Here is a 16,630-nt window from a genome sequence, read left to right on the forward strand (position 1 = left end):
CATACTGGTTTGTCAAGTCTGTTTTGAGTCTTAGGCAGAACCAGCTTGAAGACTGGGGTAAATGTATAGCACATTAACATAGCTTAAGACAAACATTTTCATAAGAAAAATGCATTGGTTAACTCAGGGTTTGAGAAAAGTTAAGTTTAAGTGAAACCAGGTGACATTATGGCAACACAGTATTTTAAGAGAAACCTCTTTAAATTTGTAGAGAGAAGAAAAAAAAATATATATCGCTAGTTTGTTTTTTTCTGCTGCTTAAGAGAGATAAAAATGTCTGACAGCCTATTTTTTCCATTTGGAAACCCCCCCTTTTTTTTGTCTGTTAAGTCAAACTAGATCAGTCAATAAAGGACTGAAGGTTTGTGGGGGCAGGGTCCCAAAAAGTCTAGTAGGTATTCTAGGGAGGACTGCTTTGAGGGTAAAGGAGTTTAGGGCTGGTATAACAGAGGGCAGCACTGCCGCATGTTGAGGGTTTGAGGGAAAAGATGGAATTTGTCCCTGGTTTTTGTTGAAAGGGACCTGGGAGGTCTCTTGCTTGGAGTTTCCCAGAATAGGGTTTTTTTTAATAGCAAATTTAGATTTATACTCTTTGGCCCAGTGCATTTTTCTACGGCAGTAAGGGCAGATTTTTGGAGGTTTTTTCTTAGGGCAGCCTCTTTTTAAATGGTACTTATCTTTACATGTAAATCATCTATTATTTTCCTATTTTTAAGGCAACAACCATTGTTTCAGCTAGCATTGCATCTTTTGAGTTTTTGATTCTATATTGCGACAAGCCTTCATTCAAATAATCAAAATAGTCTGTGTATCATGAATTGGGGCTATAGCCCTTTGACATTCCTGATTTGCATTTTCATAAGCAAGTAATTTTTCTAGTTGCCTTTTAGCAAATAGCAGTTTCTAATCTAGCTAAGAAATCGGCATACTTTTCATTAGGTCCCTGTAATATTTTAGTGTAGCTACCTGTAGGCTCCCCTTGAGGACTAATTCGATCCCAAGCTTCAAGGGCCACTGTTTTTAATTGATCATGCAACAAAGGAGGGCAACTGGAAAGGATGGGAAACCTTCAGCTTCAGAGACTTGGAAAGCCGGCAACTCAGAGAGCCTCAGTCGGGAAGCAGGTAGATTATTGTTATTCAGAAAGGTGTTGTCAGTTTTAATGTTAAAAGGTGTCTTAGGGGAGTCTTTGTCAAAATCATTAGGTTTTATTGAGGGAGAGAAATTGGGATATGTGCCCTCTGGCAGGGGAGGAGCCCTTGGAGCAACAGGGCCGGGGTTAGTTGAAAAATCTTGAAGTATCTTTTGTTGTTCTAATTGGGCCTTTTGTAAGTATCATCATCTAATATATGTTCATGTAATAAGTGTTCTGCCTGTTGCCAAATATCAGGAGGGCTAGAATTATCTTGAAATTGTAGAATCAGTTTCAATGAGAGCCCATAGGGGCCAGAAATCTATCGGAACTACCTTCATTAGGGAACCAAGGGTTACATTCAACCACTGTCTGAAGGCAAGCCTCTATTCTCTGGTGTGAAACCGAAAATCCCTGAACTTTAAATAAGTGCTGAAGTAAAGTAGAAAAGTGAGGGGGCTTTCCAGCCGATTTACCCGTGTTGTACCAGAGTCCCTGTACCTGGGTTCCACTTGTTGGTCCTTTAATGGACTGGAACCTGGTGGTCCGGAGTCAACAATAAGAAAGCAAGAGAGAGGAAGAGGCTGATAGCGCTTGTTGGTCCTTTAATGGACCGGAACCTGGTGGTTCCGAGAGTAAGAGAGAGAAAGAGGCTGACAGTTTACGCGGAAAGCCAATAGATCCCTGTTCTGAGGGCTCGCGCTGCTGCACGGAGGCACCGGGCGCCCCCTCGAGTGGGTGAAGGCGCAGGGAATTAATTAGCCAGAAACAGAGGGGAGAGAGAGAGAAAGAAAGATAGACACGGGGACCAAAGCTCTGATGGAGCAAAGGTGTTTTAATCAACATGGCGTGGGCATATATACTGTCTTACCAGGTGGTTATTCTCAGCAAAGACAAAGATTAAAATTCCAGACTTACAAAACATAAGATGATCCCTATCAAAGAGAGAGAGCTGCAAATTATCCCCTTTTACCATTTGGCTCATAAAAAGGAAGAGGGTACTTACCACTGGAATGAGAAATGCCTGGATTCCTCAGCCCCCGGAAAGGCATGCCTCTCCTCTTAATTCCTGAATATTCAGGAATCAATAAGGGCCAGAGGGCTCCTGACAGATCCACAACAGCACCCTGGAAGCCTCTGGTTAAATGCTTCCTGGTATGCAGTATCTCCGTCGTGAGGGATGGATTATCTTAATTTGTGTCCATTCCCTAGAAAGGGGCCCCTCACACGGGGCGCTGAATTCATATCTTGGACGATGCTTCTTTTAAAACCTATTTCCTACACTTTTTTTCCCAGGAAAGAAATTTCCAAGATTCTGAGAAGTTCCTACCTCAGAGGAATGAATTTGGCATCATTTTTTGTTGCGAGCAAAATCATCGTTTTCGTCACCTTCACCACCTACGTGCTCCTTGGAAACGTGATCACAGCCAGCCGTGTGTTTGTGGCAGTGTCGCTGTACGGGGCTGTGCGGTTGACAGTCACCCTCTTCTTCCCTTCGGCTGTTGAGAAGGCGTCAGAGGCATTCGTCAGCATCCGAAGGATCAAGGTTTGCCAACACTTAACTTTATTATGTTGTAGGTGGATTTTGTGTCTTTTTTTTTTTTTTTTTGCCTCTTTTTATTTGGTGTCAATGTGTTTTAGTTAGCTGAGGTTTACATTTCTTAGTGCCAAGGCTGGCAGTCATTCCGAAATGTCTCAGCACTCCCCTGTCCTCTGATACAGAGTGCATTGTAAATATCATATGATCTCTGCTCACTTACGGCCGGCCGGTAGTGAGTCGCAGGGGTACAGGCTCTTGATGACTGCAGGATGATTAAGTTGTTTGAAAGGAGGAGCAGCAAACAGATTGCATCTCCTGTGCTCCCTCGAATAACTAGGTAGTGACCGTGCTCAGTCCTGGTGTGAATAGGATTCCTCTCTGGGCTGGGAGGGGAGGAACTTGCTGAGAGGTCCCTGCTCCTTAGGCAGGAATAGTGGCCTCAGATTCACTTAGTTCTTTGTATCTAAAATAGATTCTTTCCTCCATAGATGTTTCACTTGATTTCTGAACTTCCCCTTTTGATTTGCCTCTTTGTCTCTGCCTTTTTTCTGTTACTACTTAATCCTCTCTAGCTGCCCTCTTCCTTTCAAACTTGAGATTCCAACATACCCACAATCTGTCCTGCTCTCTATTTAAAAAGTGTCTTTAAATTGCCAGAGATTAATAATTTCCATCACCAAGATAAGACCCTGTAGATATTTAAGGATTTATGTTTTTATGAATCAGTCAAAAATGAGGATGAATTGGCTCTGTGAGGTGGCCTGGGCATGAACTTAAGTGTTTGGGCTTTATAAAACATCTAATTTGTTTTGTTCCCATGTCTCCACAGTGATGGTTGGCCAATAATAGACCTCTAGTGAAATTAGCTTTGGCTGTGGTTTTGACTTTATTTTTTGGTCTTGCCATAAAAGCTGAGATATTTTATGAAGTTTCTGTAGTATAAAAAAACCATTGCACCTAAAACAGATCAGTCATACGAGGTCAGTTCTGGTCCCCTGAGTTTATCTTTCTTTCTGATGGGGCTGCTAGCATCACTGTTAGGAATGGTCCATACAGTTCAATAAAATTTCTTTCTGCTTTCACATCTTGAAGCAGAACACTTAGGAATGAATTTGGACCATAGTAATGTTCTCAGTGACACGGTGACCTGTCCAGAGGGAAGCTTCACGTGTGTTGTGTTGCTGTGGTTTCGTTATCGCTGCTGCAGGGCTCCCTGTGTGGTCCAGGATCTCTTAAACCTTGTACACATCATCTAACTTAATCTCGACAACATTTGAATGAGAGTAGCATTAATGTCCCTACTTTACAGATAAGGAAACAGGTTCCTGTGTAACAGGTGAAATAGCTCACCCATCCTCACGCAGCTTTCAAATGACAGAACTAGGATTCTGCCCAAAGCCTGATTTCTTTTTTTTTTGAAACCACTGTTCCAATACCTTGTTTGTACCTTCTGGCATGTGGAATGGTGGAATGTCTTGGCTCACTCGTTTGGGCCCCCTGGGTCACCTTCTCCTCTGTCTTTGATTTAAGCAAATGCTCCTGAACCTCCTCCAGCCCCGTGACACTCTCCCAGCACTTTTGTTTACCCTGATCCAGGGCTTCCATGTATATGCACAGCCAGCTCTGCACTGCCCAGCATCATTTCAGGTAGAGTGATGCTGACTCCCTGGGAGTGTTTCAAGTCCCGAGGTGCTTTGAGTTTTAGGGCTGGCAAGTCACCTGGAAGGAGAAGAACAAGAACTTGTTTTTTTTCTTCCTTGTCTCTCACTTGGATGTGTTCAAGGCCAATTAGAAGGCAAAAAGGGCAGCAGGAGTGGAAGAAAATGTCAGCTGAGTTTACTGACCCAAGTGGTCAGAACTGGGCAAAGTTTGATCACAGGTGGGCTGGAGGCATGGCAGGCATGTAGAGTTTAGAACAAGGTGTGGTATTGAGTCCTGCTGCCCCATTGCAGGGTGGGACTCCATAGGCTGGGTGGTCATTGCCCAGGATTTCCGCTCAGGTCATGTCTGGGAGCCCTAGGAAGGAAACCCTCCACCCCTGCCCACCTTGGAGGGGGTGCAATGGTCCCTTTAGTTTTCTCTTAGTAATAAAAGTGGACTGAAGGTTTTGGCATTGTGCTACTGCAATAGGATTATAAATATCTTGTCTTAACTTAGAAGCACCAAAAGTCTTCAGTGTCTTTTATATCCAGTGAAATATGTCTCTGAGGTTGATATTGTTCAGAAAGCTATGTAGGTTTTCCCTTTCTAGCCACTGGGAAGTCCGTCTTTTTGGCTGCAGTTCTGACGTTGATACTTTTCTGCCTGACCTGTTCTGGGTCTGCACTTCATGGCTCTAATGGCCACTTAATTCCAGCTTTTTCATCAGCCTGAGCCCTGGGGAAAAAAAAATGCAGCCAGCACTTTTGGTTCCTTTACAAGCTGGTCATGTGTTGGAATCTCATTTAACCTCTGGAAGTTTATACTGTCTTTCCCCACTCAGACCTATTATGTGTGGACAAATGCTCAATAAATTTAATTTTTCATTTAAGGCATAATTTTTTCTTTTTTTAAGTCAGTTTTTTTTGAAAGTGAGGAATTTCTAGTTGACTATACACACACTGGATATTGAGTTTTTTGGTAACACGCTTAAGCTAAAATTTTAATTTCTGTCTAGACAAGTTGGATAATATATACATACAACCTTTTGCTTGCTGCTATGTGAACTCAGACTGGGTAAGGCTATAGCCATGCAGTCAGTGACAGAAAAATCCATGCAACCACTACATGGTACAGTCTCTTCCTTTAGCTAATGCCTATGATGGGCTGACTTTGTGCAGGGCTCAGTCTTAGTTGAAGTTGGACAGTGTAAGTGCATGAATGACAGTGTCTCCTCTCTATATGACTTACTGTCCCCCTGGGGTTTCAAAGGTGGGGAGGATGGTGGCAGCCTCCAGGGTTCTGAGCGGATTCCCAGGAGGATTAGCATTTGAGATGAACTGGAAGGATGGATGAGATTAGTACTCAGGGTGTCTAGGGAGTGGCCACTTGGGGACTGTGGACTTAGGTGCTGGTGGGACATTGTGGGTATTTAAATGTGGTGGACACGTTCAGTCGTGCTGTAAAGGGATCAAGAGGGAGTGGTGTTGAGGTAGGGTCAGTGGTGGTGGGGAGGGCTAGGGAAAGAACCAGCAAAAAAAATAAAAAAGATATATCAGTATTTTAAATAATTATAGTGAGTGAGATGCTGAAATTATGTTGTTTCAAGAGGAACAGAGAATTGGCAGAGAGATAAACTGTGTCAGAACAGGCGAGAACTGGTACATGGCTGACGATGGGAGAGGTGGTGTGGAGAGAGAACTCGGCTGCGGTGGTTGAGAGTTTGCAGAGGAGTGCTCAGACCACCGTCCGTCTGTCCTTCCTCCTGCTGGACACAGGCTCGGGGCGGGTAGGAGTATCCGTGCCCCGTGTCCAGGTTCTCGGGGTGCCTGGATGAGAGGAGGAGGGAACAAGTGGATTGTGACTCCCACCAGCTGGTCTCTGGAGAGATGCAGGGATCTCTTCTTCCTTTTCCTGCACAGAAGCAGGTTTTTATGCTGTTTTTACCAGTTGTTCTTTTGAAGTTCAAGGTGCAAACACATTTGTAGCTTTGTGGCACAATAGATGAGGATGTCAAGGACTTGAAGGCTGTTCATGATGTTTAGCAGAGAGAAGGTTCCTGCTCATGTGTTGTTCTGTTTCTCAAACTTCCTCACATGTTGTGTCAGTTGCCACCTGTGTTGGTGGGGATTCGGTTTGCCTCTTGGTCCTAGAATTACCCGTCCTGCTTACAAGTTGTTTACAATTACCCAAGATGCTTACAAGGATATTTTGTGTTTCCTCTCATGCAAGAGTCCTTTTAAGTCTCAGAATGGATTTCCTGGAGCTGCCATAAAAAGTACCCCAAACTTGGTGGCTTAAAACCACAAAATTATGTTGTTTCACAGCCTTGGAGCCTAAAAGTCTGGAACCAAGATGTCAGCAGGGTCAGGATCCCCCTGAATCCTACAAGGGTAACTCACTGCCTCTCCTCTGTTGGCTTAGGAATTTGCAGGCAAACCTTGGAACTCCTTGACTTGTAACTGCCATCACTCCAGCCTCTGTTTCCATAATCACATAGTTATTTTCTGTCTCTGTGTCTCTTCTTATAAGGACACCAATCTTATTGGGTCCAGTGCCCACCCTATCCACTGTGAGCTCACCTTAATTGATTATACATCTGCAACAACCCTATTTCCAAATAAAGTCATGTTTTGAAGTATTTGGGGTTAGGACCTTACGATATTTTTTGAGTGGGATTTACAATTGTCCCCAGAACAAGTTCCATGTATGTATATATATTTATAATATACTTTGTTGCATGTTATTATAATAATGTGTATATATATAATATAGTTTATTGTATGCTATTATAATAATGTGTATATATGTGTGTATATATACATATACTTCATTGTATGTTGCTATAATAGTATATAATATTGTATGTGTTACCTGGTTTGTTCTAGTGTAAACTACACATTACATACAGTTGGCATAGCAGTATGTAGGCTGCATAAATTTTTTTTATTGGAGATTCTAAGGAAGCAATTCGTTTTGTTTATTCTTTGTTCCTATAGTTTAAATAATCTAATCTATGTGTTTCCTTCTTCTGTAGAACTTCCTGTTACTTGATGAGATAACACAGTTCCACTCGCAACTACCATCAGATGGTAAAATGATCGTGAATGTGCAAGATTGCACTGCTTTTTGGGATAAGGTAGCAAACCTTCTATTACAAGATCTTGACTGCTGAAAGGTTTCTTGGAGAATATTGAGGTTTTATATATTGCATAAATGTGATTTATTCATTTACTGAAAGTATGTTATCAAAAATTCTCAGTGAGGAGTAATGTTTGCATGTGATAGAGATTCAGTGTGAAATCATCCTAGGACATTTGACGTGTGGCTCTCAAGAGAACTATTAACCCATTTGGAACTTAAAGTACATATGTTTGTAATGGTAGAATTTGCAGCATTGGAGAGAAAATGCCTCAGTTGTAATACTGGTTAACCAACAAATATACAACCAGTCATTAAAGACAGCAGGTTTTTTGGAATCAGTGTACATTTTTTGCCTTGATGTTGTCAGACCATCATTGCAGCCTAGCAAGACCATGCTTGCGTGCCCTGCCCTGTCTGACTCTTTGCAACCACATGGACTGTAGTTCTCCAGGCTCTTTTGTCCATGGGATTTCTTAGACAAGAATACTGGAGTGGGTTGCCATTTCCTACTCCAGGGGATCTTACTGACTCAGGGTTGAACACTTGTCTCCTGCATTGCAGGCAGATTCTTTACTGCTGAGTTGGTTGCTGTGAGTTAGGGTGGCGGCCCCCCCATCCTAAGCTTCTGCATGGTTCCAGCTAGTTTGTTGGCAGCCAGGGGCCAGGAGGAGACAGCAGGTGGGCATAGCGAGCACTTTCACAAAAAGCAAGCAGAAAAAGCAACAAGGACCACTCTCAAAATTGTACACGCAGTGCCTCCCCCTTTACCAGTGACTAAAAGTTTCCACCTCCATGGTTCCATGGTTCTCTGTGCACATCCTCCCCTGCACTGGTGTGGAAGTGAAAGTTAAAGTCACTCAGTTGTGTCTGACTCTTTGCGACCCCATGGACTATACAATCCATGGAATTCTCTGGGCCAGAACACTGGAGTGGGTAGCCTTTCCGTTCTTCAGGGGATCTTCCCAACCCAGGGTTTGATCCCGAGTCTCCCGCATTGCAGGCGGTCTCTTTACCAGCTGAGTCACAAGGGAGGCCCAGGAATGCTGCAGTGGGTAGCCTGTCCCTTCTCAACCTTTTCTGCCTGACCCTGGAAACAACCGGAGTCTCCTGCATTGCAGGCAGATTCTTTACCAACTGAGCTATCAGGGAATTAATCAGGGGGTGGCATAGGATAGTAGGGTAGATAGAACACATGGCCCAGGAGAAGGGAGTTCCATGCAGGGAATTACTTGCAGACCGTGGAAGACCCTCTCTGCTGGTGGCACTGGGGACCACAGTGCAAGTGTCTAGACCCTGCAGACTTATGTGTTTTCCTGCCTGTGACATTACATAGTGTGCCACTTGAGTGTGTGACACTACATATTGTGCCACTGCTTCAGATTCAGTACCTGCCTCTGCACCTACAGAACGGTCGTATACCCCTACAGCTTTTGCACATGGAAATTCAAACAAGATAACTTTTCCAACCTGATAGTTGCTCCTAGCTTAATGTTATAGATTTTCCCTCCTATTTTTGTATTTCTCATCATAATACAGTTGAAGCATTTATGGAAAACAGCATTAAAATTCCATTATAAGGGCTACTATGTAAATGCTAACATTACCAAATTTATCTTGTTCCAAACTTAAAATGAACTCTTTTGCTCTTAGTCCAAAGAAGTTAATCATGTTCTGATACTTCTGTGCAATTTGCATTACAGCACATCACCGCTTTCTGACCTTGCCTGTGGAAGGAATGTGTCCCTTGCTGGGGTCATTAGTAATTAGGGGTTGTCAGGTTAGGTCATAGGTGAGAGAGCCCTTGGGAGGGAGGAGGGACACTGACATTGGAGATGCTAAGTCTGAATGAAGCCCCTGCTGGGCTGGGAGGCTGGAGGAAGACCTGAGCTTTGTAACCTGCTCCCCTCCATGACCAGCATGAATATCATGAGATATTCATCTCGGGATCCGGGTCTCACTCATGAGCTAGAGTGGGGCTCAGCTGATGATGCTTCTGAGCCAGCATCTCCTGAGCCTGGATAACCAAGACGGGAGGGGACCGAGCAGCAGTGAGCAGTGCAGTGCTGCACCCTTCTGGGCACAGCAGAGCAGTGCCCAACCCTGAAGCCTGAACAGGGCGGAAATTGAGTGTCTGGCCCTGACAAACTGTGAGGGTTGGTGACAGGGGTGGCTCACTATTTTTAGCCTTAGCTGAGTGAAAAGTAGTAAAATAGAAGCCCTGAATGTTAGAGAAGAATAAAGAATTTGGAGGATGCTTTAAAAATGTTTCTTATGTATTACAATCTAGCCTCTTTGTAATTCCTATGAAACCTGGGGCTAGTATTTTAATAATGAAAAGCCTCAGGCCCGAACAAAGAGGAAGTCATAAATTTTGCCCTGACCAAGTGAAGGGTTGCAACAGGAAGCTATGCTTCTGTATTTTATCCACAGAATTATGAACCATTGTGAGAGGAAAATCCAGGGGTCAGTTAAAAAGAAAGGAGTAAAAAGATGTCTCTTTTAAAATCTAGGGCTAGTTATTTTGATTATATAAATAATTATTTTTTTTTAGTAAGTGACTATATCATCAGTTGAGTTTTTTTCCAGAGAAATTTTCCATTTAGAACATTATCTTTTATTAGTCTTTGGGCATTTTATGTAATCACATTTAACTACTTTTAGAAAAATTAGCAGTTAAGGATACAGTATATGTAATGACACATACATGCACCCTTAAGTTTGTTCACGAACATGACCTGTGATTGAATGATGCATGATGAATACTTTGTTCTTCTCCTTTGTGTTGGATTCTTTACCATCACACATAACTCCCTGGTTTGTTTTGGTTTTACAGTAGAGGTGCTTTGTTCTCTGTTTAGCATGTAAGAGAGATAAAATTGAGGCATTATTACTGACCCATGATGTTATACCTGGTTCCCTCCCCCTTTTTTGGTTTTGTTTTGTTTTTGGTGTGAAACTACAGCTCTGGTTAAATTGGAGCCTTGAGTACCATTTATGCAACTTTATTTACCAAGAGCAACTATATCATATAAAGTGACCTGCTGCTTGCTGAGCATTAGTAAGACTCATTCTTTACCAAGTGAAAATACAGAGGTGAGAGGAGATGGCAAATTATTAGTAGAGGAACAGGCATGATGTGTATGTATTCTGCCACCTTGTGGACAGTACTGAAGTTGACATAACCACAATTCACAATTGATTTAAAAACCTCCCATATTGGATATTCAATTAAGTATGTTATTGTAGTAAGTTAGTGTGCAAAATGCAGGTACATATTGAACACGTGACTTGTCATTTCAGTCCTTAAATCCAGTGAGCGTCTAGAACAGTGTTTGTATGGAAATCTGGTAAAAAGAAGGAGCCTTCCTAAAGGCAAACTAAAGCTGTTTCAAAGATATTTTGGGATAAAGGCCACCAAGGCTCAGTATCTTAAAACAGAAAGGAGGAAAATATGGGTTATATTTGCATATCAATGATATCTTATTTTCTCCACTTTTCAGAGTTCTTTGTGTTATTTTATTGAGATGAACAAAGTTTTCTTAACTTATATTTGCAGGCATCAGACACCCCAACCCTACAAGGCCTTTCCTTTACTGTCAGACCCGGTGAACTGTTAGCTGTGGTCGGACCTGTGGGAGCAGGAAAGGTAAGTTGTGATGCCTTTTGCCAGCTTGATGTAACGCCACAACCCGTGTTAAATTCTGAGTTGAGCCCGGAGGTGTGTATAATTCACGTTGAATTGAGGGTGTCTAGAACAGTGTTTTCTCTAGATGTGTTCCATGGAACATTAGTTTTTCAAGACGGTCTCGTGGCCAGATAAATCTGGATAAATGCACACCGCTTTCCTTTTTGGTGCTTCACGTTGCACATTTGGAAACTGCTTGTCAGGCTCTTGACGTGTCAGTGAAGGAAATTATTTTGACAGCTGTTCAGGACAGAATGAGTTAGAGGGGTCTTCTTTTTGTGACGGTTGTCCATCCAGGAAGTTTGGAGATTGGAAAGGCTCTTCTGGGAATTTTGAGCATTTCCTCCCATGACATGACTTGGTCCCATCCTTGCCCAGGGTAGTGAATGTGTAGCCATGTGCTGGAGCTAAAGGTACAGATGAGAGCAAGATTCCAGTGTCTCTGCCCTCCAGAGGCAACCAGGTTCCGGGGCAAACAGATTATTTCAGCCCAGTGTGGTAGTGTTGTGATGTGTGGATACAGACACACCACTTCTGTAGACAAGATTTGAATGACATGTGCATATGAACCTAGTCTGAAAGAACAAAACACAGAGTTCTAAATGAGGGATATGTACATGAGATGGTGATGAGTTGCTGTACGGTGGACTTTTTTGAAACATGACTCCAGAGGTTTTTTTTGGAAAAAATAACCATCTTTGGATATGTTAGTCACAGAAAACTTAAGAACAGATAAGTAAAGGATGCCTGGGATGCAGGAAGAGCTGAATTAAACATCAGATACATGAACCACACATCCTGCTGGGCTGTTTTGTTTGTTCAGGGTGTTAAACATTCTTAATTAGTCTTCGCTGAGTTTAGCATTTCATTTGGGAGAAACTATTGGGCAGTTTAGGTTGTTATGCTGTGCTTAGTCACTCAGTCGTGTCTGACTCTTTGCTACCCCATGGACTGTAGCTCGCCAGGTTCCTCCGTCCATGGGGATTCTCCAGGCAAGAATACTGGAGTGGGTTGCCATGCCCTCCTCTAGGGGATCTTCCCCACCCAGGCATGGAACCCAGGTCTCCTGCATTGCAGGTGGACTCTTTACTGTCTGAGCCACCAGGGAAACCCGTTTAGGTTGTTTTAGTGTTTATTAATAATAACATTACTTATCAACCGAATACATTCATTTATTAGTTTATATTGATCAATAGTGTTATTTTTTTTTTTTTATTCCCCCTGCAACTGCCAGAACTGTACTTTGTCCTGTTCTAAATGAAAGGGTTCTATCAAGCACCAGGGTGGGGTCGGCTGTGCTGCCGGGCGTGTTCTGTCCTGAGTGCTGCCTGTTCACATGTGTGTGTTGCTGTCTGTTTCAGTCCTCACTGTTGAGCGCTGTGCTGGGGGAGCTGCCCTTGAACCAGGGACAGGTCAGCGTGCACGGGAGGATCGCGTATGTTTCTCAGCAGCCCTGGGTGTTCTCAGGAACTGTGAGGAGTAACATTTTATTTGGGAAGAAATATGAAAAAGAACGATATGAAAAAGTAATAAAGGCTTGTGCTTTGAAAAAGGTGAGTAATGACTTCTGAGTTGCATATGCTCAGATTTCAAATGATAATCGTGTTGGTTTAAGCTGCAAGATCTGTTAGAAGATCTTTTAGTGTTGCTTAATACTTGAAGCTGGTTTTCTCACGAACATGCACACACACATGCTACTGTTTGAATTCTGATGTCGTAACGACACAGAATACCTTTTTTGGGGTGGGGATTGTTTCACCTTTTTGCAGTTTCATTCACTTTCACTTCTCTTTTAGGGCACAATTACAAAACTTCATAAAAATGGCACAATGTAATGAACCCTCATGTACCCACCCCAGGTTCACCCAGGATCAGATGGTGGCCAGTCTTGCTGCATCTCCACTCCTGCCCTCTGCCTGCCCCCTGCCTGCCCCACCCCCACCCCAGACTATTCTGGAGCAGATTCTAGACCTCAGATTAGTTCATCAGTAAATATTTCATTAGTTTTTCTCTCAGAGACTGAAAAGAGACCATATTATTTCACCTGAAAAATAACCCAAATTCCTGACTGTCACCAGCTTTCTCATCATGCTTACATGTTGTTGATCATCTCACTGAGAAACCTCTTTCATTCACCATTGTTGGACTCCACATGAGATCTGCCTCCTGCGCCTGGTTGATGCCTCCTTGGTCCTTTTCTGTCTCTAGGTTTTCCTCTCCACTTTGCTTTTCCTTAGTAATTAAAGAAAAAGGACTCCTTTAACATTTCTTCTTAATACAGCCTATATTCACTGGAGGAGAGATTGTTTTCAGAAACGGTATTGTGTTTCACAGAAAATGGAAATTGAAACATTTTACTGTACATGGAGATTTAGTAAATAAAATTAGGGAATTAGTTATGCAAACTGGGCTTACTTTGTAGGATAATATATTGATAATTTGGAAGGAAAGGGAAAAAGGTAAATACTGATTAGATGCTATGTTATTTTCTTTGGTTATAAAAATCAGGGAATAATAGCATTAAAGGGCTCCCCCCGGGTCAGTTCAGTGTAGTCTGGGCATCCAACTGTTCTTTTATATTGTGAGGAAAAAGACTGGAAAGCCTTTCAAAGGTGTGGGGGTGAAGACCTGTGAGGAAATAGTTATTCTGCTTGAACATTGGCTTGAGCATCATAGAGTAGCATTTGATGATTTTGTGGACATAAGAGGATTGTTTGCTTGTTCTTTTTTTTCTATTTCTTTCTCCTGAGTTGTTTTAAATAGGTTTTTTGTTTGCAGAAATGATGTAGGGTTGGCAGGATTGAGGTAGGTTTTTAAAAAAATATTATAAGGAAAGGGGAAATACAAATGTAAAGTAGTAAGAACACCTATGTGTGTGCCGAGTCTCCTCAGTCATGCCTCACTGTTTGTGACCCAATGAACTGAACCCACCAGGCTCCTCTGTCCATGGGATTCTCTAGGCAATCTAGAGTACTGGAGCAGGTTTTCATTTCCTCCTCCAGGGATCATCCCGACCCAGGGGTCAAACCCACGTATCTTGAGTCGCCTGCATTGGCAGGCAGCTTCTTTACCACTGAGACACCTGGAAAGTCCCAGTAAGAACAATAGCTCCCATTTATTCAGAGTTGATGTCCAAATTGTCTCTGTCATTCCCATGCAAGCACACATAAAAAGTTATTAATGTTTTACCAGTGTTTTCTATGTTGTTGATAAAACTGAAGCTTGGAGAGGTGAAACACCCCATCTCTACGTCTGTAGTTCAGGTTCAGATCCAGGATGGTCAATGCTTTGCTGCAGCCTCTTGGGGTGATCGGACCCGTAATGTGGGGGAGTGTCCTGGGGCTTCACACACCCTCGGGGCTGCATGTGTAACAGACTCTGGGAAGGAGCCCTGCAGGACTGGGCTGCCCAGTGACAAGTGTGTCATGTGACGTTTGTAAACATCAGCTGCCCTCCTGTTATCTGCGTGGTCAGAGCATAGAGGCAGGGCCCCTCATGCCCATTCCCTCCTTGGCAGGAAGGGAGCCAAGTTCCTCCCCTGATTTTCTCACTTGGCTGCTGTCACTTTGGACACGTCCTGTTACCTGTCTGGGCATCTCACGTTTCTGCAGCAAAACGAGGACATCGGGTCAGAGTGTTTCCAAGAGGTTTTGCTGCTGCTCTGAAATGTCAGTTACGACTCTGATTACCAAGGGGTCAGCCAGGTCTGCACGACACCTAGGAACCACTTAATGCGTTTTTGCAGCCTCTGCTTATCTCCTTTTGGAATCCATGTTTCAGTGGATGGACATAAGACAGTCGCAGACAATAGAGGTGCCCTGGGGGTATTTTTACTCGTAGAGACAGACTACATGTGTAGTAGGAAAAGAAAAAGTGTGTTCTCTGAAGAGCATCATCTTGGACTGTAATTTGAGGCGTCTGTTTCCTTTCTTGTAAAGTAAGGGAAGTGTAGGGGTTTATTGCAGTAAGCATCATAACTTTAGTAAAATGGAAACCTGCTAGTTTTTCAGTAAATAAATGCATACAAACTAAATATATACATACAGACAAACAAAAATATTTCTAATAGGTGACTCCTCTCCTCCACACCTGGAAGATAAAACAGGAAAAAGCATTTTGTGTATCACATGCATTAATAACAACTAGACACATGATAACTAGATCCAATTGAAGCAAGCGTTTTAAGTTCATTGAGCTGAAAACATTTCTGTAATAAAACATGAAGTAATCACATTTGGCAACATGGAATTAAGCTGATGCCATATTCAAAGTGACAGTATAGTAAGTTACACAACACAATTCAGGGAACAAGCTAATAATGTTTGGTCAACTGGAGGGGTCGAGCTTAAACGACAAGACTTGGGAGTCATAAGGCGCGGGATCGAGTTTGTTTCTCTGTTCAGGAGGGAAAAAAATCATGTTGATTTTGGCTTCTTTTCTGAACCTCACAAGGCCTCAGTTTCATCATCTTTAAAATGGAAATCGTAGGGCTCTGCCATCAGCGAAATGGAGTTACAGGTGTGATGAAAGTCAGGGTCCTCCTGCTTTGACTCTGGAATCCAGCCTTCCTCTGATAGAAACTCAACAGTCTGCTCCGTACTGTTTTCTACACTAAGAAGCCAGCATCCCTGAAGGGCCCTCCATGTGCTCCTGGCTGACGGCATCAAACCAGCGAGCCATTTCCTAGTTGCCCTGTAGTTTGTGTGTCTGCTCTTCATTGGGAATTGGTGTTAAAAAATAAATAAATAATAAAAACTTCTTGTCTGTGGGAGGCATTGTATTATATGCTGAACTCAGACGTTTTCCCCTTTTACCTAATCAGAAAATGGTGGCTGGGAAATTAGGCTGACTTGGATTTTACTTCAAGTCCTGTGAAATGCTTTTTCCCATTTGTAACTGGCCCATAAATAGTTTGCAGAGTCAACAACATACTCGCAGTCCTGCTGCTGGCCTCAAAGGGAGCCTGTTTCTTGGGGCCTAGCTGTGCTAAATGGAAGAGTGGATTTAAGTGCCTTTTCTAGAGCATGGTTGAGATTGCCATGCTACAGCGTGGTGCTGTTTTGTGAAGGAAACCAAAGCAACATAAAATCTAGGCGTTAAAAATGGGGGCTGTCACCAGTGACTCTGTGTGTGTGTGTGTGTGTGTGTGTGTGTGTGTGTGTGTGTGTGTGTGCTCGTGTGTGCTCGTGTGTTCATGTTCAGGGTTGGGAATGTATCTTAAACTGCCTTATTGTAGCTCAAAAGAAAGAATTAAAGTGAAATAGTGATGAATTTTCACAACAGAGCAATTGCTGCCTTTCACTGGATGCACCCTGTTAAGCTTCAAGTGAGCAGAGAACCTGTGTGTGCCTGTGGCTATCAGGGTGATGGTGGAGACAGTCTCCTCCTTCTCCTTGTGGTCATGTGAGCCACACAGTGAATGGGGTCCCAGTGTTGGTTTGATGGGAAAGTAAGCCTCATTCAACAGTAGCAAGTTATAATCAATCCATGT

At 42.9% G+C, this 16,630-nt stretch overlaps 1 protein-coding gene across 3 annotated transcripts in view; it reads left to right on the forward strand.

The window, feature by feature from the left end:
• The window catches only part of ABCC4 (ATP binding cassette subfamily C member 4 (PEL blood group)), a 187,061-nt gene that overhangs the window by 72,480 nt on the left and 97,951 nt on the right, over positions 1-16,630 (forward strand). For all 3 annotated transcript variants that reach the window (XM_070471514.1, XM_070471515.1, XM_070471516.1), the window contains 4 exons: positions 2,429-2,678; positions 7,348-7,449; positions 11,011-11,100; positions 12,501-12,692. In XM_070471514.1, the coding sequence (XP_070327615.1) occupies positions 2,429-2,678; positions 7,348-7,449; positions 11,011-11,100; positions 12,501-12,692 (634 nt within the window). The remainder of the gene's footprint in view (positions 1-2,428; positions 2,679-7,347; positions 7,450-11,010; positions 11,101-12,500; positions 12,693-16,630) is intronic.

This window comes from Odocoileus virginianus, chromosome 8 (assembly GCF_023699985.2).
Source record: "Odocoileus virginianus isolate 20LAN1187 ecotype Illinois chromosome 8, Ovbor_1.2, whole genome shotgun sequence".
Taxonomy (NCBI): domain Eukaryota; kingdom Metazoa; phylum Chordata; class Mammalia; order Artiodactyla; family Cervidae; genus Odocoileus; species Odocoileus virginianus.